Genomic DNA, 22,887 nt, shown 5'->3' with positions numbered 1-22,887 from the left:
TTTTAAATCAATACATTTTTCGTGAAATGAAGGCCGAATAATTCGAAAAATATTTTTTAAAAATATTTTTTTACAGAATGAATGGAGCCTAAATTCAACGTTGTAAACGGGGCCAGTCCAGAAAAAATTAGCTTACTGGTGCCTGCAGAGCAGCTCCGCAGTATCATCGTTCCCTGGATTCTCTCCATGTCCCCGACCAAGCTCTCACGTCCATTCTCTTCCTTCCACTCCAGCAAGGGACCTCGCAATGCCTCCTCCATCCAGACTCTTCTCAAGAGAGGCTTCACTCCCACCATCAAACACTTCAACCTCCACCTCCTCTTCCTCTCTCGATCCCACCGCTTCGACTCCATCGTCCACCTCGTCTCCCAGCTGGAGCAGAACAATGTCCATCCGAACTCGCGCACTCACTCCATCTTCACCCGGGCCCTTCTCGAACTCCACAAATTCGAGGAAGCGGAGCAATTCATGAGGTCCCAGATGGCCAAGACTTCGAATTTCGCCAAAAGCCGCATCTGGGACTGTATAATTCAAGGTTACTGCGTCCATCGCAACGACCCGGAAAGAGCAATGTCGATTTTTCGTGACTGCTTGCGTGGGTATCGTGTCTTGCCTTCTTCCTACGCTGTTTGTTCTTTAATTCATGGGTTTAGCTCTCGTGGGATGATGGGAAGAGCGATTGAGGTCATGGAGTTGATGGCGGACGAGAAGATCGAATACCCTTTTGGTAATTTCGTTTGTAGTTCTGTTATTGCTGGGTTTTGCAGAATCGGACAGCCAGAACTTGGCGTTGAGTTCTTTGAGAAGGCCAAGATTTCGGGAACTTTACATCCCAATCTAGTCACTTACACTGCCCTTGTACATGCTCTTTGTAAGTCGGGTAGGGTCGATGAGGTCGGCAAATTGTTTCGCGTGATGGAGGAGGAGGGTTTGGCTTTTGATGTCGTGTTTTTTACTTGTTGGGTCTTGGGGTATCTCAAGCAAGGTTTTGTAACGGAGGCTTTTAGGAAAAATAATGAAATGTTAGAGAAAGGGATCAGTGCAGATGTCATTAGCTATACCGTCCTTATGGAGGGATTTTCTCGAGAAGAGAATGCCGAAAAGGCAGCTGGATTTTTGTCAAAGATGAGAAACGAAGGATTGAAACCCAACATAATTACTTACACTGTGGTGATATTGGGACTTTGCAGGAAAGGCAAACTGGAAGAAGCATATAACATCTTTAAGATGATTGAAGATATAGGGATGGTTACTGATGAACTTCTGTATGCAACGTTGATAGATGGTGCTTGTAGGAAAGGCGATTTTGATCTTGTTCTTGATTTGCTGAGTGACATGGATAGGAAGAGGATTAGTCCGAGTGTTGTTACATACAATATTGTTGTGAATGGACTGTGCAAATTTGAGAGAACATGTGATGCAGATGAGTTCTCCAAGGGAGTTGTGGGAGATGTTGTCACATACAGTACCTTGTTGCATGGGTACATTGGAGAAAAAAATGTCCATGGAGTACTCGATATAAGGCGGAGGTTCGAAGAAGCTGGATTTTCAATGGACATTGTCATGTGTAACATACTAATTAAGGCGTCATTCATGGTGGGAGCATTTGAAGATGCTCATGCACTCTATAAGAGAATGGCAAATATGAATTTAACTGCTGATTCCATTACGTACTGTACGCTAATTGATGGATTCTGTAAACTAGGAAGAATAGATGAGGCACTAGAGATATTTGATGAGTTCAGGGAGACATCAATTTCTTCTGTTGCGTGTTACAACTGTATCCTCCATGGCCTATGCAGGAGAGCTATGATTGATATTGCCATTGACGTGTTTCTTGAACTTATTGAAAAGGATTTGCCAGCGGACACACACATTTGTAAGGTATTGATTAAGGCAGCTTTTAGAGACCAAAATGCAGATGGAGTCTGTAATTTGGCTGTCAGAATCAAGAAACTGCCCAAAGAAATATATGATAAGGTATGTAATGAGGCTATCTGCTTTTTGTGCAAAAAAGGTTTTTCAGACTCCGCGTTGGAGATTTACATGTTGATGAAGAGAAATGGTTCACTTATTACAAGCAAGTCTTACTTTTTAATGCTCAAAGGACTTATAAATGGGAAGAAAGATATGATTGAGCCTCTTTTGTGTAAGTCTGTTAAAGAATATGGAAGTGGTGACCCTAAAGTTGGAAAAACAATAGCGCATTATCTAAGCTTGAAGGATGTTGACAGGGCCCTTCAATTTGTCAACAAGATGAAGGAGGAAAAGTTAATTGTCACTTTAAGTAAATCTGTCTTTAAGATACTTATTCAGGATGACAGAGTTTTAGATGCATATAAGCTACTCATGGGTGCAATAGATCATGTTCCTATGGATGTGGTTGATTATTCGATTGTAGTCAATGGTCTCTGCAAGCGAGGATATCTAAACCAGGCACTTGATCTTTGCTCTTTCATTAGGAAGAAGGGGATAGCCCTTAATGTTGTCTCTTACAATTCAGTCATCAATGGATTGTGCCGCCAGGGTCGATTAATGGAAGCATTTCGGCTCTGTGATTCACTAGAGAGAGTTGGTCTGGTTCCATCTGAGATCACATACGGTACACTAATTGATGCTCTATGCAGAGAGCAATTTCTGGTTGATGCTCAACTACTTTTCCAGAAAATGATCCTTAAGGGGCTCGAGCCTGGTACTCATGTTTACAACTCATTAATTGATAGCTATTCCAAGATTGGTATGTTGGACAATGCATTGAAGCTTCTCCATGAAATGGAGATGAAGGGCCTTAAGGTGGATGCATTCACTGTAAGTGCCATGATTAATGGCTTTTGCCAAAGTGGGGATATGGAAGGGGCTCTCACCCTTTTTTCTGAGTTCAAGAATAAAGCTATCTTACCTGATCTGTTGGGTTTTCAGTATCTGCTAAGAGGTCTAAGTGCCAAGGGAAGGATGGAAGAGGCAAGGAATGTGTTGAGAGAAATGCTTCAGTCCCAGCCTATAGTGGAGCTGATAGACAAAGTTGACTCTGAGTTTGAAACGGAATCACTCAATTTTCTTGTACTTTTATGTGAGCAAGGGAATATAAAAGGAGCCATTACTCTTCTCGATGAAATTGGCAACATGTATCATCCTATTCAGAAATTCCATGCTGATTTAAATGAGTCGTCAAAACCAAACATGCGTTATGAGGGAGAGGAATTTAAAACGGATGTTACAAGGTCTATGACAGCCCTTGGTAATGATGGTCTGGAAATTTGGCCAATGGAAGTGAAGAACCTGGAGGATGCAATGAGTATGATGAAGCCTAAGCTTAATGACTTTGACTCTTTCTATTCCCTGGTTGCTTCACTATGTTCAAGTGGGGAGGTAGAAAAGGCCAACCTGCTTCTGAAAGGATTTGTTTGCTGATACAGAAGAATACTAATTTTGCTTCAACATTATTTGCTTGAGCTTGCTCTCTGTGATCCATGATGGCTCACTTCCAGGCATTAATAGCAGATAGAACTTCATAGGATCAAGGAACATTATTTGCTCATCAGGTTTGTCTATGTCACCATTGCTCTTTATGTCTTCTGCTCCTGCTTGCTCGTTTGTCTTTGTGAACCTTTTGTCCTGCTTGTGTGTTCCAAGATTGCCATATGCTTCTCAAAGTTCTCTTTTCATTGCTGGTTGTTTCTTTTTCTTATTTTTTGTTTCCTTTCCTTTTATGAATAGATAAGTAGTCGATTTTATTCTTTTGTCCCTTTTGTTGCCTGTTTACCGTATGTATCTTGTGTTTATTGTCATTTATAAACTTTGCATGAGGCCTGTACTTTTTTTGAATATTTGCATACTTTTTAACAGAGTAATTGCCGATTGTCTGCTTTCTGGCTTGTGCCTGACTAACTATTATCTCTTTCTATAATTAGAAGCCCTGCTGGGTCAAGATGCTCCACCACCTTAGACCTGTATAGTGAGAACTACTAAAAAACTGAGATAACAGTCAATAATGTGATTGAACAAGAGCCTTGGGGTGAAGTGACAGTTCAAGGATTGTGATTGTCCTGTAACTTCCTCTCTCTTTCTATAGAGCCTTGGGGCAATCAATCAAAGACAGCATTCAAGGAAAAACTTGTTGAAAAGATATAATATTCAGTTTTCAATCTTTGATTTTGTTAAAAACTCTACCAATTTCGGTCAAGGATCGTTTTCTTGTTTATATTAACCTTCTTGTTGCTCCATAAATCATAGTGTGGTCAAGAGATTTGTGTTCATATTGTTCTTTTCATTGGAAGCAAGTTTCTTAAATGCAAATACTGTTGAAGCTCAGTCTTCAGCGAAAGAATTTAGATGTACTTTCACAATTTGATTTTGGTTAATATTTTTAAGTTAATTGTGTTTACTTACAGCTCTCAGATATCCAAACTTGTGAAGGTGCCTTCTGTGATCCGAATATTTTCAAAATTGGAAGTGATTCACCTGACTAACAATGGACCAGGTTAATTTGAGTCCTGTTGCTGTTCTCCTACACTTACCCTTTATGATGAACAATCATCAGTTGTTCTTTCTGAAGAAGCCATGAAAAATTCTCTTTTATAGGTACTGACAGTTCCAAGGACGTGAACAAACGGAATTGGGAAAGTTTGTGGATTTCTCGGTAGACAATATTAAGGATTTAGACCATAGTTTGCTTTTCAAGATTAATTTTCGAATGTGAAAGGGGTGGCATTTGTGGGCATAAAATAGGAGGATCACAATAATTAGTGTTTAGGGTGTTATGGTTTAGAACCATTTAACTAACAAGTAGGACGTAAGGTAATGTGTTTGTTTTATTAGACAATGATGATCATTTTTACTTCACTTTATTCAATAAGGGTCTTACCTGCACGCAATGCTTCTGTCCCTCCAATGCAACCATAGTCAGGGTAAATGTGGTTTATTCATGATTCGATCATATGGTAGCTTTTGTGTCCGGGTAATTTAAGTACCTGCATTAGTGAAAAGCTGTATGCTATCCATTACAAGATAGCAATTGAGGTCACTGCTTTAGGAATTATGACCTAAAGAAGATGGGGACTGCTTATCACGCTGTATCCAGAGGGCATCTAGGTAGCTGGAGACCTTAATGCTAAGAACCATGTTCTTGTGGTGTTCATGGGGACTGCTGGGTGTTCCATGGGCATCTGGGTAGCCTGATCCTACACTTGTGCTTGTCAGTTGTCATAATAATAAAAAATAAAAATAAAAATTATTGTGGTGCCTCAAGACATCCATTAAGAAAAAGCAAATGTCACGTATAAGGAATATATACAATAACGTCTTTGTTTGTTTGAATGACCACAAGCATTGAGTGTTATAGCTCTAATGTACTTCTTGGGAATGTTTTAGAATAATCTCATTATTCACATCCGAGTTAATCTTGCATTCATCTCACAAATGCTGAATGTAGGGGGCCTATAATGAATGTGAACGTGAGGTGATCGATTTAAATACTTGTGAGGGAAGGCCTTTCTATGTCATTTTCTGAGAAGATTTCACTTATCACTTTTACTGCCATCTTTCTTGAATTATATTGACAATGCACAAAATCTTGGCATTTCTTACATGTGAAGTTCATCAAATTTAGCATTGGCCTTGAATTTCACTTTTTCCTTCAACAGGGATGCACAAATTCTTTGCGCCATTGGCATATGTTCTTCATGTGGACATTGAATGTCTCTCTCAAGTGAGAGGGCTTCACGAAGAGAACTTCATTAACAAGTTTGATGAGTTATCATTTCATAAAAAATCGGTCTTATCCATAATTTTAATATCCAAAAAGTTCTTCAATACCTTCAAAGACCTGAATTTTCGGGGGAAATACATCCAAGATGTAGAGTATTAATAAGTTTAATCATGAGAATACAGAAGATTATATTAGTGATTGATGCCTATGGGGCCAAAGGTGAACTTGGTGTTTTATTATATAAAGTATACAGATGATGCCCACTGCGTGAGTGATGCATTGATATGTGGGGTCAATGGGCTGGTAGCAATGGCAGACTTCTTTGGATACTCACCTGTATGTGGGTCTAATTCTAGCCTGCCTCCTGTAATTGAGGCTTCAGCCGCCTTGTACCATCTGCTATCTGCTGTTGATTCATTTCTCTACAGTCACCTTGATGAGTAGGGGTGGGCACAGGGCGCGCCTGGGAAATGTGCAGTGCGGGACTTACCCTGCAGTGCCCTGTGCCCTGTTCCCTGCTTTCTTGCCACAAATTCACCTCTAATGGAGCAGGGCACCCTGGGGCATGCCCAACTGCTGAAGATGACTAAGGATCTACCTTCAAGATTCTCAGTTCAGCACAGGGAGCACTTATTGCTGGTATTGCTGTTTCTATGCTACTTTGCTTTGAGATCTTCCCTGCTAGAGGATGAGAACTCTATTTCCTCTCTCCAGAGCTTGCTGAAGTTGCCTCATACTCTTGATCTTAGGTGAATACTAACAGATAACGTGAAGTCACTGCAGGTGCTGGCTCTGGAAGTGAATGCTTCTAAGCTTTCTTTGTCCATATGGGCTTTTTTTCTGAAGTGAGCAAATGGTGAGTAGAGGCCATAGCATGTCATGTGACTCTGAATCTCCTAGAACTCCAATATTGGTATGTGATAGCCACTGGGTAAAAATGTTGAGAAATCTGCACAAAGAGGAGGAACTTAAGTGGGGAAGTTCACAGAAACAAGTTTTGACAAAGAAAAAGGGATGGTCTGAGAAAGTGAAACTGAGTCTTTCCAGAAAGGAATCTTATTCTTCTCCAGCTAAGTGGAGGACATTGAAAAGTACTAGGGCATCTGTAAAGCATAGGCACTTGAAATTGTCTCAGCAGCTTGGCTCTGATGAAGGTGCTGAGGAGACGAGCAGCCATCAAAATCTAGGTCAGAAGGATCAAAAGTTCTTACGTTATGTTCAAGTGTGAATTCTGGGAGTGGAGAACTCTTAGTAGTGGTATTCTTGATCATGAGAATGACTAGGAGAGAAGCAGTGTTAGCTTATCGATCGGTGAACATGATGATCAGCTGCAAAGCTTGGACTGGACAGCGAATGATTCACTGCCTCCTGCTTCTTTGATGTTCATGGCAAGACCTCTGAATCTGAACTGGATAACGATTCAGCAGGAAAAAGTCATGCATACGTTGCTTTTATGTATGTCCCCATGTCTTGACCAAAGTATGTTTGAGACTGGCCTCAAACCCGGTGGTTCTTGTCCTGAAGGAGAGCACTACAGGCAGTATCTATATTTGACTTTATGTTGTTATATCACCATTACAGATGTTGCCTTCAACTTTTTCATCCTTAATATGTTGTATCAACACATGACGAGGTTTTCTCTGTTAATTGTATGGGATTTCTTTTATGGTTAGACCTGTTAACTGGTAACGGCATTCCATGGAATTTTTTTTGCTGGAAAAAGTTATACAAACAAGTTTAATTTGGCATCCCAACAATCAATGAAAAATGTAAGCATGAAAAGTCAAGTGAATATGGGTCCTCGAACATGAAGGTGAGCTTAAGCATATTAAAGGAGCTGTTGATAACGTTAAATTTCAGTATACTAGATGGTTAAAGTTAGCACAGGAAGCATCAACCCACCATAGTGAGGTAATCTGAATGTCCAAAATTTCGTACTTGACGCATCATAGACGATAACTCTTTGAGGAATTGATAAATGTCTTGACATTCAACTCGAGGAAAGCATACTGTCTAGCAGTAGTTCATGGCTGGTATCGTATGATTTCATCTGCAAATCTAATTGTCCTAGTGACAATTGGTGGAGTATACTTGAAGGGTATGATTCTGTTGGAAGAGAAGGATTAGATGCAATTACTTGCTGATTAGGTGGGAGAAAGAGTAACTGAATTTGGCAAAAATCTGTAATTGTTTCCCGGAGATAGATTTGAAAAGTGAGTCATATATCCATCCATTTCCTCATCTGCTGTGAAGTTTAAGACTATGAAAGTAGAATTCGAAAATTCGCCTGCTAGACAACTCGAAAAGCAAGTGATCCCAACAAATTAAAGATTCTAATCATAAAAAGCCAAAAGTAGCACCTGTGAAATGTCAATTTTCTCCAAAGCCAACTACCTATTACCCAAGGCCAAATGCAGCGTTTCTTACGAGTGTTTTGTGAAAGAGATTCCAACAACCTCCATTGGAATGATTTTCGATAGCAATGACCTCATTTTTGAAATAAAAAAGATTCCTTTGATTCTGTCTTTGCACAATCAAATGAAGAAGAGATACAGGGCATGGACGAGAATTCGAATTTGGGATATTGGTTTGAATGACCTCCAACAGAACAAGCTTCGTTGATTGCAATGCCTTCCGTTTTTTGTAAGTTCTTTGTTCTTTTTCTTTCGATTCTCCCTTGCCATTCAATCAAACGTACAAAAGAAATTTAGGGCTCGGATGAAGAAGAATTCACGGTATTTGGTTTGAAAAACGTCCAACAGAACGAGCTTTGTCAATTGTAATGCAATGCCGTCAACTTTATAAGCATTTATCGTAAGATTTTATCTTATCTGAGTGTGCAATCAAACGAAAAAGAGGAAAAAATTTAGTGCTTGACCGAAGAAAGAAAATTTGGGGCTATTTGGTTCAATTTGGGGAAAACACAGAAAAGAAGGAACAAAAATTTGCATTTTTAAAATGCCCATTCAAAAGACTCATTTAATTCAAAGACTCCCCTGGAGATAAATGAACAAAAACAAAGCCAGTTCATCTTTTTCTGTCCATCAATTTTGACAGAGAAGGAGAAACATTATTTCATCAATCCAATAAGTCTTATAACTTGATCGTACATTATGAAAATTTTAAAACACAACAAGTTTAAGGACTTCTAATGGACTTGTCCTCTCTTGTGAAAAATCCAGTCTCTAAACTAATTTTCCCTAAAGATTTTAGAGCGAATTTCTTAGTTTCGTCCAGATGCAATCACATAAGCTAACTAATGACAAAGATGACGTGTATATAAACCATGGAAATTGATGACCAAGAGTAGAAATGCTTCTGTTGGCGAATTCAATAACGCATGAAAGTAGAAATAAAACCAATTACTGATTAATGACAAATATGCCATCCACAAGATCATAGGCGCACACAGAGAGAGAGAGAGAGTTATAATACATTATCAGGTGAAAGACTAGAGAAGACTTCGTAACTTCCGATAGAATGTTCCGCTCCGAAATTTACCTGATGTCACTTGGTTCGGAGGAAGTGGGAGACATTGAATCTGCATGTTCAATTGCTTCCCTGAGGGAAGTAGGTCCTAAATGCTTGAGAACCTAGCACACAACAGTTTTCAAACAACGCATCAAAAGAAGTTTTGCATTCTACATTGAATTATTGTCGCGTGGAAGACAAAAACCACAGCGCCTGCTCATAGAAGATGCCATGACAAACTGCAAAAGCCCAAAAATGCTTCGTAATCACTGAAACTAGACTGTCTTATCAGTCATAGATTATTTTGACTAAGGAAATTTTCTCGAAACACTTCAGAAAAAAAAGCGAGCTTTCTGGATTCACAACAATGTCCACCATGTGCCAACGATCTGAATGTCCAAGGTTTAAGACCCTGTGAGGAATGGGATTGACTCCTTCCATTGCGCAAAGATCAAAGCGCTTATCAGTGACAACAAACCAAAAGCCATTTTACTGAGGTAGGAGATAGCAAGTGACTTTTAACTAGATAATGGGACAAGCGAGGACTATGTTGCTTATGACCCAAGGTTCAGGATTCTAAGAGTTGCCAAGACTTTTGCAACATGCGTGCATGACAGAACTGGCATTAAAGTAAACTCTCATTCTTCAACATGTGCTACTCTTTCTTTTGGTTAATTGATAATGAAAAGATGAAACAGTAATAGTGCTACAAAATTCATTTGTAGGTCTTGCCCAAAATATTGAGAGAGAGAGAGAGAGAGAGAGAGAGAGAGAGAGTAACCTCATTTGCATCGTTGAACCTACTGAAGTCATCCTTTTTCGGCCAATTTACCTTCCAACATCTACGCATTCAGAATACAAAGGATTAAGTTTTCCAGGTGAAAACAAGAACTGATAAAGTTGGTACAAAGAGGTGGTTTCCACAACCAAAACCTGTAAAATTCTGGTCACAAATGGATAACCTTCGGCTTAAGCCCAGGCTTGCTCGAAGATGACACAGTAACTAATAACTACGATGTAATTAGAGATATTGCACGCTCTTGTTATTCACTAGATAACTGCCCCATTTCATGCTTTCTTCCTTTTAATAACATTGATAATTCGACAGAGTGCGTTATATTTTTCAAACATTGACGTCTTTCTAATAACATCAATAATTCCTCTTCCCTTACAATTTCAACCATCTTCCCCATTTAAATAGCCTCAAGAGTGTTGCACTAACACAAATAATGCCAATAGAATTCCACTTGCCAGATAAGCATAATATGCAAACTAAGGTTGCAGGCCATGCCAAAAAAAGGACCAGGTTGACCATGTGAATTATAAATAAGTAATCAGCCATACAAGTTTAACCTTTGTTTTCCAAGGCGCTTTGCAAGCTCCTCTGCCAAAGCTTGACCAGGTGCATCACCATCAGTTGCCAGGATTATTCGAGAAGCCTGAGGTGTTTAGAAAACAGAAAGAATTACATAAAGCAATCTTTTAGAAATGAAAATATGCATCAGTAAGCACACATGGAGCTTACGCACCTTATCCAAGTAGTCCTTGCAGTTCCATAAGTATTGATAAGCTGTGTCCTATCAACATTCACATAAATGGCAGAATGAGTAACAAATAGTTAACTAATTATGAAAATCAAATTCCAACAGCAAAACCCACAATGCAGAATATTAAAGGGCAAACAGATGCAATGGGATGAAACCCAATGTCAAACACCACTTGGGATTGTGCTCATTAGCTGAAGAAATGAGTTGATGATTTTATCTTTGATCGCATGGTCAATCCGAGGGAGACGATGAAAGGGTTACAGTTGTATGAAAGAATGAATGGATTTCCCTTTTTTTTTTTTTTTTTATACTATGTTTTGATAGGAAAAAGCAAATCAACTAGAGGACACCATGGAGGTGCAAACGCATACACAAGAAGAGCTCAAACCCCCCCCAAAAAAAAAAAAAAAAAATGAGCGACAAGGCAAAACATGTAGTATGTCTATCACAGCTCAGATCCATATGCATGTTATCACCATACCAAAAGATTATAAATTTAACCCATTTCCGACTTTAAGCCAATTTTCAAAAATTATAAAAAGGGAAGGCTCTGCTTCTTCAAAGGTTCTCTTACTCCACTCTTACTGTATCAACCAAAAAGGGAGAGTAATTGAAGCAATCCTTCTTTTCTTGGTAATTTGCTCGCTTGATCTTACTATTCTCAGCATTGACCAGGGTGTTGTCTTGTCCATTTGATGGGAGTTGTTCCTTTAAAATATTCACCAACTTCCATGTAGTAATTTTGATGGTCAAACTCTATATGGCAAATGACACTGACTAAGTCTGTAATCAAAGGCACCGAGGAGTGCAAAACCCATATACAAAAGGAGCTCAAAACTAAACGAGCTCAATCACAAGACAGCATCTACAACATCAATTAAAGCATTTATGTCCACATGTAAGTTTCCACTATACCAAAAAAGCAAAACTTCCAAGTTCCAACCCTTTCCAAAATTACCAAAAATAAGCATCTCCTCTCATTCAAGAGTTTCCACTCTTTCTACATCTCCTGAAAAGCAGCAAGAGGGATTAAAGAATTCATTTTCTAAACACGAGGCAAAACAGACCCTACCAAGCAAAACAGACCCTACCAATCTTAAAATTCTTGTTCAGTAGAACCTCTTATAACGTGAGATGGTCCAATGCCATAAGAGGTCTGGGTGACTAACCAGCACAATCCCTCCTTGCTGCAAGTTGTCTAAGGTGAGAATACGGTACCAAGTTGCCTCACATAAAATAGAAGACTCTGGTCACTACTCTCACTTTCCAAAGCTTTCCAAGGAAAAGCCTCTTCGCCACCAACAATCTTCTTTCTGAAATAAGGAGGGAATTTTTCTATAAAATCCATGAAACTACACTAGTTTACATTTCTTTCTCATATTTCTAATTCTTGAAAGCAGATTAATTGGCAGACTTTTAAAGTAGCCAGGAAGAGACACAACAAGATGATGAAAACTCTCAGCTTCACTAGTGTCTTTCTTAGCAGTAGAGAGGCAATAGATGAAACCTGCCAGAATTGGAAAAAGCAGGTTGAAAAATTAAGCAAGATATGGAAACTTAACTCAAGAGAATTCGATGTTCCTCAGGTTATGGAGAAAGCGATACGATAGACAACTATCAGATTTTATGTTTTGGCAAAGGGACCTTGCTATATTGTCAGTGACTTTCACACTCCCCTCTGTGAAATCTTAGTTTACCATAAAAGCAAATGGCTCACCAGCATACAACCACTATTAGGAGATTTTCACTTATTAAGAGATGGTCAGTTGTCGAGCCTGGAAAGACCTAAGTTTCAGCATGTTAAAGTGTGAACTTTAAATTATAATCAAAATAGGATGTGCCTAAAACAAGTAACAAACCTTGTCTGGAGAAGGCAATCCTTTCTTGGAAACTTTTCCTGGGGCACCACTAGGAACACTTGCACAATTTATAAAGCCAGCTTCCTCCAACGAGAGCTTATCAATTTCACCTTCAACCTATAACCGACATTATAATATGTGAGAGAGAGAGAGAGAGAGAGAGAGAGAGAGAAAAAAAAAGTTACAATGACAATTTCATCTGCTTCTGATATGTCATCTAATCCATATAATGTCTTTTCGGTACCCTTCTCCTGAAAGTTCATAGCAGAAAGAAAACTCTTGTAAGAAACTTCCAGAAATCTCTTAAGTTGAGATAATGAAGCCTGGCCAGAAGAAAACTGATGTGGTATTGACAGAAAGGTCATTGTTGAAACATGAAGAACATTTTCTCAATGCAAATGAAAAGATCTGTCTAGTCTCTAGTAAAGGCCACATAGAGTTCCAAACATATGAAATACCATGTGATTCAGACTAGAAACCAGATTTCTTACGCTAGCATCATCTTAATTTCTGGCTTGTCCATTTACATCTAGAAACAAAATTGAGCCACTAAGGCTGCGTTTGGTAACGTTTCTGTTCAAAAAATTGTTCCTGCAAACATAAATAGATTTTTCTATTTTTGTTCGAGGGGAACAATTTTTTGAACAAAATGAATACGTTTGGTAATTGCACAAAATTTTTGTTTCTGAAATAAAAAGAACATAAACATATTTCGTAAACTTGCATAATTTTTTTGTTTCTTTTAATTTTTTAATATTTTAATTTTTTTTTAATTTTTTTTCTTTCTTTCTTTTGTCCGGTTGCCGACCTCGGCCATGGCCGTTGACCAGCCGATGAGGGCCGGCGACCTTGCCAATGGCTGGGCGAGCTTGGCCTCACCAGATTTGGGCGAGTTTAAGCTTGCCCAACCAAGGTGAGCTTGCGAGCTGCCAGGGCTGGCAACGCCGGCGAGGTCGCCAGCCCTCGACGGCCGGTCACCGGCTATGGCCGAGGCCGACGACTGGCCAAAGAAAAAAGAAGAAAAAAGAAGAAAAAGGAGAAAAAAGAAGAAGAAAAAAAAGAAGTATTTCTCGGAATTGTTCCCAGGAACAAAAAACAAATTTTTTACTTCTTATTTCTGTTTCCAAATCTGTTCACGGGAACAAAAATAGATTTTTTGTTCTCGGGAACAAAAGTGTAAACAAACGCGTTTCTATTCTTTTTTTGTTCCCCGGAACAAAAAAACAAAAATTTTTGTTTCGGGGAACAGAAACACAATTAAACAAACAGGGCTAAGTAAACTAAATATTGAGCCAGTGCTTCTATATTCAAATAAAACAAGACTTTCAACACCGATACGCTGAATATACACACACTAGACATGCATACTTTCTTAGAAGCTTTCGCATTTCACTAAAAATGTTCGATAGTTTCTAATTAAATTATTAAACCATAAATAATTTCAATCAGAAGCAGTACTAGATAAACTGAAGAGATGGTATGAGTGGGTACTGAGTTAAATTGTTGACTATGGGCCCAACATCCATAGCACATCCATGTCATGTCACCTTGACAAATACACAAAAAACCCTAGGTTTCAACACACACTGGATAATTACCAGAGCACGCCTCTTGGAGGTACCCAAAAAAATGATTTTCTAGGTTCTTTAACAAATGCAGGTAAAGAAAATCTATGTCAGCTCCAGCTAACCAGATTTGGAGCTGTAAGAACTTGATTAGAAAATTTACTAAAGTGAAAGGACTTGATTGGAAAACCTATGCAACCAAGGACTTTTGCTCACAGCCTGTAAAGATTTACTTGATCCACATATGCTGTTGATATCAATGATTTTCCATTTCACTCTTCAATTATTTACTTCTGCGTTTTCAGAAGACCTAAACTAGCATCCATAAGCAATCCCACTTCTTCAGTTCAACATACCAAAATATATTTAAGACGCATGCTGGAATTTTATTACTCTTAAACAAAATGTTTCTACAACAACAAGGCAAGAGGATCTACCTGCCAAAATTTCTTTTCCAACGTCCGATACTTGCAACCAACAAGTTGTCCTTCCCTTTTGTAAGGAAAAGAAATTGCACTCTGGAAGAAAGTTTCAAAGGTCTTAGTCTGATCTGATACTCATTTAAGATCAGAAATAAACATTAAACCTGTCATCTTCTAGTTTCTTAAACAATATATAATCAGTACAGGCTATAAAAAGTGTGAATGAGACTGTGGGAGATTACCATACCATAAAAACACTATCAGTATATCTAAGCTAAGACAGCACTGACACGACATCTCAATCTTAAGTCCATTGTTCTAGCGTCATAAGTAAGAGGTAAACTCTACAAGTTGCATGTTCTATCAAGTACAGCATCTATTCAATCCTAATTAATCAAGTAGATATGTACATAATGGATGGTAAATGATCCTAATTAATCAAGTAGATCAGTAAATAATGGATGGTAATAGCCACCCCTTTCTCTTTTGACAAAGAGAAAATTCCGGATCCATTCGGACTAACCCAAATTACATTGGAAGATCATAGCAGAAGCAATTAAAATAGAGAACCTGTTCGCCTGATAGTTGTTTGACTCCATTTCTTTGAAGAGTTTCCTCTGATATTTTTCGTTCTGCAAAGTACCCAATAATCTGAAGGGAACCAAAAAAAAAAAAATTGCGCTCATCACAAGGAAATTATACCTACGTATCAGAGATAAACACGAGAACCAATTCAACTGATCCTGAGAACATAAAAAATGCTTAAACACATAAAAAATGGCTGCAAAAGCAAAACAAGAAAAAAAGAAATAACGAGAACAAAGTAAAAGCTGGGAAAATGTTTATGATGCATGCTAGCAATTGGTAAGGACTTTGAGCTAGCTACAAAAGTCAAAGTTCTGGTAACAACAATAAGGAAGCACCATGCAAACAGAATGCATCAAAATCTCAGAAGACAATCAGGAAAGTAAATCAAGTTATTGGCATTTAAACTATGCTCACCTCCTTTGAAAAAGAATCCATTAATATGCATTGACCATGTTATTAAATTAAGACAACAACACAATTTGACCCAAAAATTAGCAGTACAATGTACCCTTTAGATGCAGGTACTCTTTTGCATGCTAGTCTCTATGAAGCAGTAAATTATGTTGCTTGTATACTCATCAACAGTGGCTTGATCTCGACTTTCTTGAAAATGAGCAAAAACTGTTCACGTTCTTAACTCTACATTCTAACCACATGGGAGCTACAACTGATTGCTAGGTGGTTAATGCCATCATTAGCCGATGTTGATTTTTAGGACAAAATCCAAAGTCAGCATGGATATAATTCAGGGCTATGAAATTAAGGACTGAGGTTCTTTATTTTTGGGTGCCCCCATGCAAACACAAAACTTTTCAAGGTGATGGCACTAATCAAACTTGTGGAGTCATGTCGATGGGGCTGCGTGCCAAATGACTTTTATTTTGTAAACAGTCAACGCTAATTTACAAAGTCTCCTCAAGAATTAGACGTCAATATAGAAAGTTTTGACTCTTCATGTGATAAATTACTTAAAAAAAATTACCATACCAGTGACTCTTGATCACACTTTGATGAGGCATATTACCGACCCCTAGTGTAGAACAGACATTTTTAGTCCTTGTACTCTGTAGATCAGTAAAACACCAACTCTATGAGTCTATTGTTCATAAACTTCGTAAGGAATGCTGGACATGTTATTGGGCTAGCACATCTTTGTCAGAAACAACCAACATGGCTAATCCGAAGATAAAAGCAAACAAAAATTGAACACAATTGAACTTTTCTTCAAAAAAAAAAAAAAAAAAATCAAGAGGGGCAAGAGAGAGAGGAGAAGGGGGGGTGGGGGGAGGAGAGAGAGAGGCTTCACTAATTTGCCCTCACAACTGAAGTGTCAAACCCCCAAAAGTAAAATGACACGCACGGCTGATCATTATTAAAGACTCCATTGTTGTGATTGTTGATGGCAAATGATCAAGGCTAGGAGTTCTCCACTTTGTTTCCATGAGAATCGGTCTGTGAGCCTACTGTGTGAATAAAAGATCTTTTGCTCATAACTTCGATTAACAAATTGTGCTCTTCAATGTAAATTTACCACAGACAAAGAGATTTGGCATTTGGAGCATATCATCATTGTTATCGGTAGCTAAATCAAGGCTAGCTGATGCATGCTCTCACAAGTCTGAAGCTTCATGTTATATAAACAGTCATTTTGATGAGATTTTTGAATCCATCCATTCAATCGAGTCACCTTTTACAAACCCAAAGAAAAGGTGAAAGATTCAATCTCCAAGTCTTTCCCCCCCAAGTCTTACAAACCAGAGCCGTAACTCTTAGATGCATTGGGGTTTCAATGTCTACTAATCTGATGTATTGTCTACATTACAAACCAAGCATGTTACTTCAGATTCAGCGGTGTCTAATGGCCAGCTGGATGCCACATCAGACATTCCTGACAAGTTTCTAAAAGCCGCAAAGCACGAGTACTCATAATGCAGGTTTGGTGATAATTTACAGAGGACCAAAACACAGGATTGTACAGAAATTTTTTCCCAAATACTAAAAGAGTTAATTGACCACGCCAAATCAAAATTTAAGAGTGTACCTTATCACTCAAGGGTTCCAACCTTAGGCTCTCTTCTGTCATCTGTACAGTGGAATTGGCCTTCATCTCTGCAAAGGCCTAGACGAGAAGTCACTATTGGGTCCAATTCCAAGCACTCAAATTAATTGAGAAAGAACACAGGATGGGAGATCCCAATGTGAACCGATTCAATTTCCTTGTATTCTAAATGTACATAATTATACACAATTCACAAATATATTATTTCCTAAATCTACTCCTATAGATGAGGTAAGTACAACCAAAAGATTGAATTAAACAACTCATGAGAAGATTTCATATGACCACGCTAATGCTTCACAAACTCACAATAATCAAGCAAGAACAATCACATTACCTGACCAGCCCATCCGCATTCCATTCTGAAACACCTCCACATTGCGAACTCCCTTTAAGACAGGTAGAGAAGCAAAACCCCAATGTGACTAGAACAATGTATATCAGCCGGAAGAAAACGTACATCAAACTCAGATACACAACATACCCGCTTTGGACGATGTGGAAAGAGAGACTTCTCTCAACTTTCTGTCCCCCTCGGCACTGCAATGCGCAAAACAACGAACAGAAATTGAAGAAGCACATAAAGTCACAAACCGAATTCCACTGGAAACCTCAAGCATAAGAAGACACCAGAGCACAAACATGCTCGGAATTAACATCCCCAACTTCGACTAATAAGTTCGCAATTCTAGAAAGCTACGACAGTTAAATTAAAAAAAAAAAAAAATACGGGCGCGGCGATATTAGCAACCTTTGGACAAAACAAGTTGCAGTAGAATCCAGGCCTGCTGGGATCCTCACAGTCAATGCCAAGAAGCGCCACTTTCTGCTCTAACTCTCTCAGTTTCGCCATATCAGCAGCCCCGCCCTTAAAATGCTGCAATCTCGCCCCTGCAACTACAACGTCAGCATCAATTCACGCCAAGCAAAGAACCCAGTAAGAGCCAGAACTCGCGGCTCCGAAGGGTACTTGCACCCCTCGTAGACGACACGTATCTGAGAGAGACCGAGGCAAGAGAAAGTACCTGGCGGCTTGCTGTCCGTCCTGGAACAGCGGACGGAGCGACGCAGAGCTGCGGATGAACCGAAAGATCCATGGGGCTTGATGCTGACGAGCAATCCGGGGCAAGAACTGAGACGGTGCGCGACACCGAAGGGCATTGTCCGCGTCTCGTACGGACCCTGGAGAGAGGGAAATGGAACGGAGGAGACACCTCTCAATGCTCCCTTTGTTTCCTTCGCGAAAAAAAAAAAAAAAAAAATTGAATGGCTAAATCAAAAAAATTGAATATGAAATATTCTTCGTCGCTTGAAATTATTTTTATTTTCCTAAAAGATACATTTTATTAATATTCCTGTTCTTATCCAATCGATCTTGTAGAGGAAGTGTATATTCGTTAGCAAAATCAACATAAATACTAATAATGAAATTGCCACTTAGGTTATAATTTTAGCTCTATCTGTGAATTCTTTTTTGTTTTTATCACCTATGCATATTTTTTTTTGAACATATCACCTATGCATATAGTAATAAAAGTTTTGAATGCCTCATTTATCTTTCTCACTTTTTTGGTTGGTTTTAAACTCTTGAACTAGTTAAGTTTCCACCAGAAAAAAATGATTTTTTTTTTTTTTTTATCAAAAACATCATACATATAAAAATTCTATTTTATCATGCGTAATCTTCAAATGGAAAGATAATTTATATGTTAAAAGAATGAACAAAATTGCCACTACGGCAAGCTATGTATTAGTCACTATCTTAATTTGGCTTACAGATTAAATTTTTTACGGTCCAAATGTACTCGATTAAAAAATTAGATAATTTTACCATCTTAATATCACTTTCTAGAAGCTATATCATCACCTTCCACGCCACAATTCGCAAGTACTTTGAGCTAGGAACAAGAACAATGCCTCGATTGGTTGCATAATCTAATTGGTCAAAGCTCGAAATATCATTAGACTGGGCTGGTGGACAACTTTCAATAATTCCTATTACGACATTAAGCCCATAATGTAACAAAATGAATGGTATTCAGGGGAAAAAGTGGCCTTGTTTATTACAGACGAAGTAGGTGCCATTCCTCCTCTCTTGAGACAAAGCTCCATTTGGCCTGTTAGAGATATAGATTATAACATCATCGATTTCGATTCTTATTTTGGCTCGACCAGTAGGCCAAAAGCCCGGTACACCAATGGTGAGACTTGGCCATGAGTAGCCTGAGAGCCAGTCACAAGTCGAGTGGTTGTTTAGGGATCGGCAATCCAAGACCCAGTTATAGAGTATCCGACCTTGGAAAGGTTATTTGACCCTAAGGATCGGTCGTGAGATGATCACGTACCATCACGGATTGGCGAATGGTCATGGCTTGATTCCGCTTGATCAATGCACTAGTCGTGGGTGATTTCCGCCTAGTCGTGTATCGGTTGTGGATGATCATGAGTTGATCCAAGACAACTGTGAGTCGGAATGAATCGGTTGATCTCACATGATTACATGACAACCGATAACCAACCATGAATCGAATGTACTCAATAGGGTTCAATTTCAAATTGACCATGACTTGTGATGCAAGACTTTGAACTAGCCATAGGATCAAGCACGGAACTGCTGAACTGACCCAAGGATTGGCCATAGACCTGACCAAGAGGAACTGGCCCATGGATTGGCCTATCAACCGATTAGAGGATCAATCAACTAGGCCAAGCCCCGGCCTTAAGATCCAACCACATGCCCTTTTCTCGGTAAAAGGGGGCTCAAGCTTGGTTTGGTTTGTCAAGCTTGGTTGCATCCGGTTTCATTTGAGCATGGCTTAAGCACGAACCTCGGGCCAAATAAGGTAGTTGATCGTGGTCAAACTCGATTAATTCTTGCCCGATGACAAGACCTCTAAAAGTAAGATATTTCCAAGTTGCATTTAAAACATCCTTCACGTAGTAATTTGAGAAGCATGGACACTTGGCATGATAAGCTCTTACCTTGGAAGACAAGTATGAAACTTGAACTTTGGCTCATTAATGAGAGGGACACCTAAGCTTAATTAGGAGGGTTCACACTTAGGGTTCACATTTAAGTCTTAGAACTAAGTGTGAACAAATGTGAACACGTGTGAACATATTCAATGAAGTGTGGGTTACTAAGGAATGTGTCCCTATAGCCTAACCTAGCTATAACCCTAAACTAAGTAGAAGATCTTGGAGGCCAAGAAAGGGTGCATTAAATACATTTGACTGCTAGTTATTCAACACTCAGATGAAGTGTCAAAGCTAACTAATACCTAGTTGGAAACTTGGAAGATAAGGGTGCTCAACAATTAATGCTTCTTGACCAGGTGGGATGCCTCCTTTTTTCCAACTAAGATTGTCACATTTGATTTTCAAAATTACTAGACCTTCGCTATTTGCTAATTTTATACAGCTTTTTGTGGTTCGAATTTGAAGGAATTTCCTTCATTAAAGTTGTTCAAAACATCTTGATCTATGACATACTTAAATTTCAGATGCTTTGGAAGAAGCCTGATTGTGTATTTATTTAATATGCTTTGGTTTTTGCTTTGATACAAACGATTTGAAAAATGCTTTTGTGAAGGCTTACTATTTCCTTACAAAACTATTTCTAACCATTTTCATGAGTGCATGCTCCAGTTCACACCTCAAGCTCCCAAAAGAGGTTTCGTCAACCTTGAAAAGTACGTGGGATCATGTCAGATTGGTCCTGTCATGGTCTCAGTGTGATATTAAGGTGTATCGTTCCCAAGTCAAGTTTGGTATTAGGTCGGTGCTCATGTCATGACAAGCCAGTCTTTTCTTAGTCTCGGTGTGATATTGAGACATATTGTTCCCGAGCTAAGTTTGGCACTAGGTTGGTGAACATGTCACAATGGGCCAATCCTATCATTGTCTCGATGCTAATTAAGGTAAATCATTCCCAAGCCAAGTTGGGTACTAGATCAGTGCTCAAACATGTCGGATCAAGCTGCGATCCTTGATTCGCACCACGTAATGTTCAACATCTTGGTTCTGGTAAGTCATTCCACACACTTATGCATGACATGCCTTCGGGCCTTGAACTAAAGGCGAAGATAATAACCGGATTGTGATGCTTGATGCATGGACACACGAGGAACTAATTTATGCCGTTGACCGATGGATTTCGCGACGATGCCCCCACACTAACGAGATGCTCCTCTCGCTAATGGGATGCCTTCACACCAACGGGGATGCCTCGTCAAAAGGATGGAATGTTGTGATAATTCTAGCAGTCATCTTTTGATTATGGGACATCGCTTGATTAAGTTTGGATACTCAGTGGATTCTGAAAGAGTCGATGGATTTCGACTATTAATAAATGAATCATGTATGCATGAGTTCCTCAAATTATAGAATTAATCTTGGTTATGCTTGCATAATGTTGAGTGAGGTGTGAGTTCCTTATGTTGTGGGTGAATCTTGGTTTATGCTTACATATTGTAGATTAATTATTTCTCTTGTTTCATCCAAGACAAATATTTTGTTTTGCTATTGATTTGCCAGTGACTACTGTCTTGGATGAGTTATATGCTTGTTGATACGCAAGGCATCCTCCTACTTGAAGATTAGTAAGTTTTACTTACTGAGTCCATGACTTACTTCGTTATTTTTCAGAATTGTAGGTATGGAGGGCTCACACTAGCACTGGAATTGCAATCTCATTAGAGGAGCTAAGGTTTACTTAGCCTTCGAGCATAAGAAAATGTAGTGATTGTAAATATAACGGCCCGTGACAAAGGGCCTCGTAAACATAACTCATGTAATTGTATTTTTGTAGGTGTTGTTCTCCTGTTTGTTTATTATTGTCTGGGTGTTTTTTGTAACGCTTTTGCATGTGTTTAATGACAAGATAAAAAGGAACAGGACGGCGACGTGCTTAGGACGTTGTGAAAATAACTCCCATCACTCGTGACCCTAGAGATGGAGTTGGGGTCGTTACATAGATATATTTAGAAGTTTTATTTTAATTGATTTTGATTTGATTCTCTAATACAAAGGTGAGGATTGTATTGATAGAAAAATGTAATATTCTGTACATCTCTAATGAAGAATACATGAGCCTATATATAGGCCTTAGAGCTTAACTATTCAAAGTAACAAAATATCAATTACATCATATCAGAATCGGATTAGAATCAATTAAGACAAATCTCTTAAATAAATATATATCTCTAACATGGCTGATGATTAAGGCTGCGCATGACAAAATTTCTGAAATGAAATTGATTTCTGGTCAGAAATCAATTTCTTAATTTCTATTCCCCGAACAAATTTCTGAACAAAGAAACTCGTTTGATAACGACTCAAAATTTCTATTTTTAAAACAAAAATCCGTTTGATAACAGAACAAAATTTCTATTTCTAGGAATAGAAATTGATTAGATAACAACATACGAAATCCTCAAATACAAAATAATAGTTGAAATAATACTAAAACAACATAAGAAATCCTCAAATACAAAATAATAGTTGAAATAATACTAATACATTACAAAAGTTGAAAAAAAAATTCATGAAATTTCCGCATATTGTTATCCCTTGCCATTTTATTAGCAATTATTTTCCTAAGCGTATTTATTTGGTTTCCTCCTCGGTCAATGTATTGTTTGTAAGCTCATCATGTATAGGTTCAAACA

At 38.5% G+C, this 22,887-nt stretch overlaps 2 protein-coding genes across 7 annotated transcripts; one reads left to right on the top strand and one right to left on the bottom strand.

Moving 5' to 3' along the window:
- Positions 1–124: 124 nt before the first annotated feature.
- LOC104441223 (pentatricopeptide repeat-containing protein At5g57250, mitochondrial) lies at positions 125–7,379 on the top strand. Of its 3 annotated transcripts, none has more exons than XM_018871997.2 (3): positions 125–3,542; positions 5,643–6,346; positions 6,491–7,379. In XM_018871997.2, exon 1 carries the CDS (start codon positions 187–189, stop codon positions 3,409–3,411), a length of 3,225 nt encoding a protein of 1,074 aa, XP_018727542.2. In that variant the 5' UTR covers positions 125–186; the 3' UTR covers positions 3,412–3,542; positions 5,643–6,346; positions 6,491–7,379. The 3 variants fall into 3 exon arrangements, with proteins under 3 accessions (XP_018727542.2, XP_039167638.1, XP_010052558.2); XM_039311704.1 differs by having other exon boundaries at positions 6,482–7,379; XM_010054256.3 differs by having other exon boundaries at positions 5,643–7,379.
- Positions 7,380–9,054: 1,675 nt separating this feature from the next.
- On the bottom strand, positions 9,055–18,450 carry LOC104441222 (primase homolog protein). 4 transcript variants are annotated; one of them, XM_039306866.1, is made up of 13 exons: positions 18,244–18,450; positions 17,970–18,115; positions 17,703–17,758; positions 17,556–17,607; positions 17,201–17,278; positions 15,142–15,222; positions 14,587–14,667; positions 12,770–12,835; positions 12,585–12,701; positions 10,708–10,755; positions 10,532–10,617; positions 9,960–10,020; positions 9,055–9,300 (listed from the first exon to the last, which is right to left on the bottom strand). In XM_039306866.1, the coding sequence occupies exons 1-13, from the start codon at positions 18,377–18,379 to the stop codon at positions 9,205–9,207; spliced, it is 1,104 nt and encodes a 367-aa protein (XP_039162800.1). In that variant the 5' UTR covers positions 18,380–18,450; the 3' UTR covers positions 9,055–9,204. The 4 variants fall into 4 exon arrangements, with proteins under 4 accessions (XP_039162800.1, XP_039162802.1, XP_039162806.1 ...); XM_039306868.1 differs by having other exon boundaries at positions 17,970–18,109; XM_039306872.1 differs by lacking the exon at positions 9,055–9,300 and adding an exon at positions 9,323–9,417.
- Between the last annotated feature and the right edge of the window lie 4,437 nt (positions 18,451–22,887).

This window comes from Eucalyptus grandis, chromosome 1, assembly GCF_016545825.1.
Source record: "Eucalyptus grandis isolate ANBG69807.140 chromosome 1, ASM1654582v1, whole genome shotgun sequence".
Classification (NCBI taxonomy): domain Eukaryota; kingdom Viridiplantae; phylum Streptophyta; class Magnoliopsida; order Myrtales; family Myrtaceae; genus Eucalyptus; species Eucalyptus grandis.
This window is presented reverse-complemented; position numbering and strand designations above follow the sequence as displayed.

Bases quoted from the DNA above. Each gene is read 5' to 3' on its own strand.
- LOC104441223 (XM_018871997.2), top strand. From the start codon at position 187: ATGTCCCCGACCAAGCTCTCACGTCCATTCTCTTCCTTCCACTCCAGC.
- LOC104441222 (XM_039306866.1), bottom strand. From the start codon at position 18,379: ATGCCCTTCGGTGTCGCGCACCGTCTCAGTTCTTGCCCCGGATTGCTC. The intron at 18,116-18,243 runs GTACTTTCTCTT...CTGACGTTGTAG, and splicing joins GACGGACAGCAAGCCGCCAG to TTGCAGGGGCGAGATTGCAG. The intron at 17,759-17,969 runs GTTGCTAATATC...TGCGCATTGCAG, and splicing joins GCAACTTGTTTTGTCCAAAG to TGCCGAGGGGGACAGAAAGT.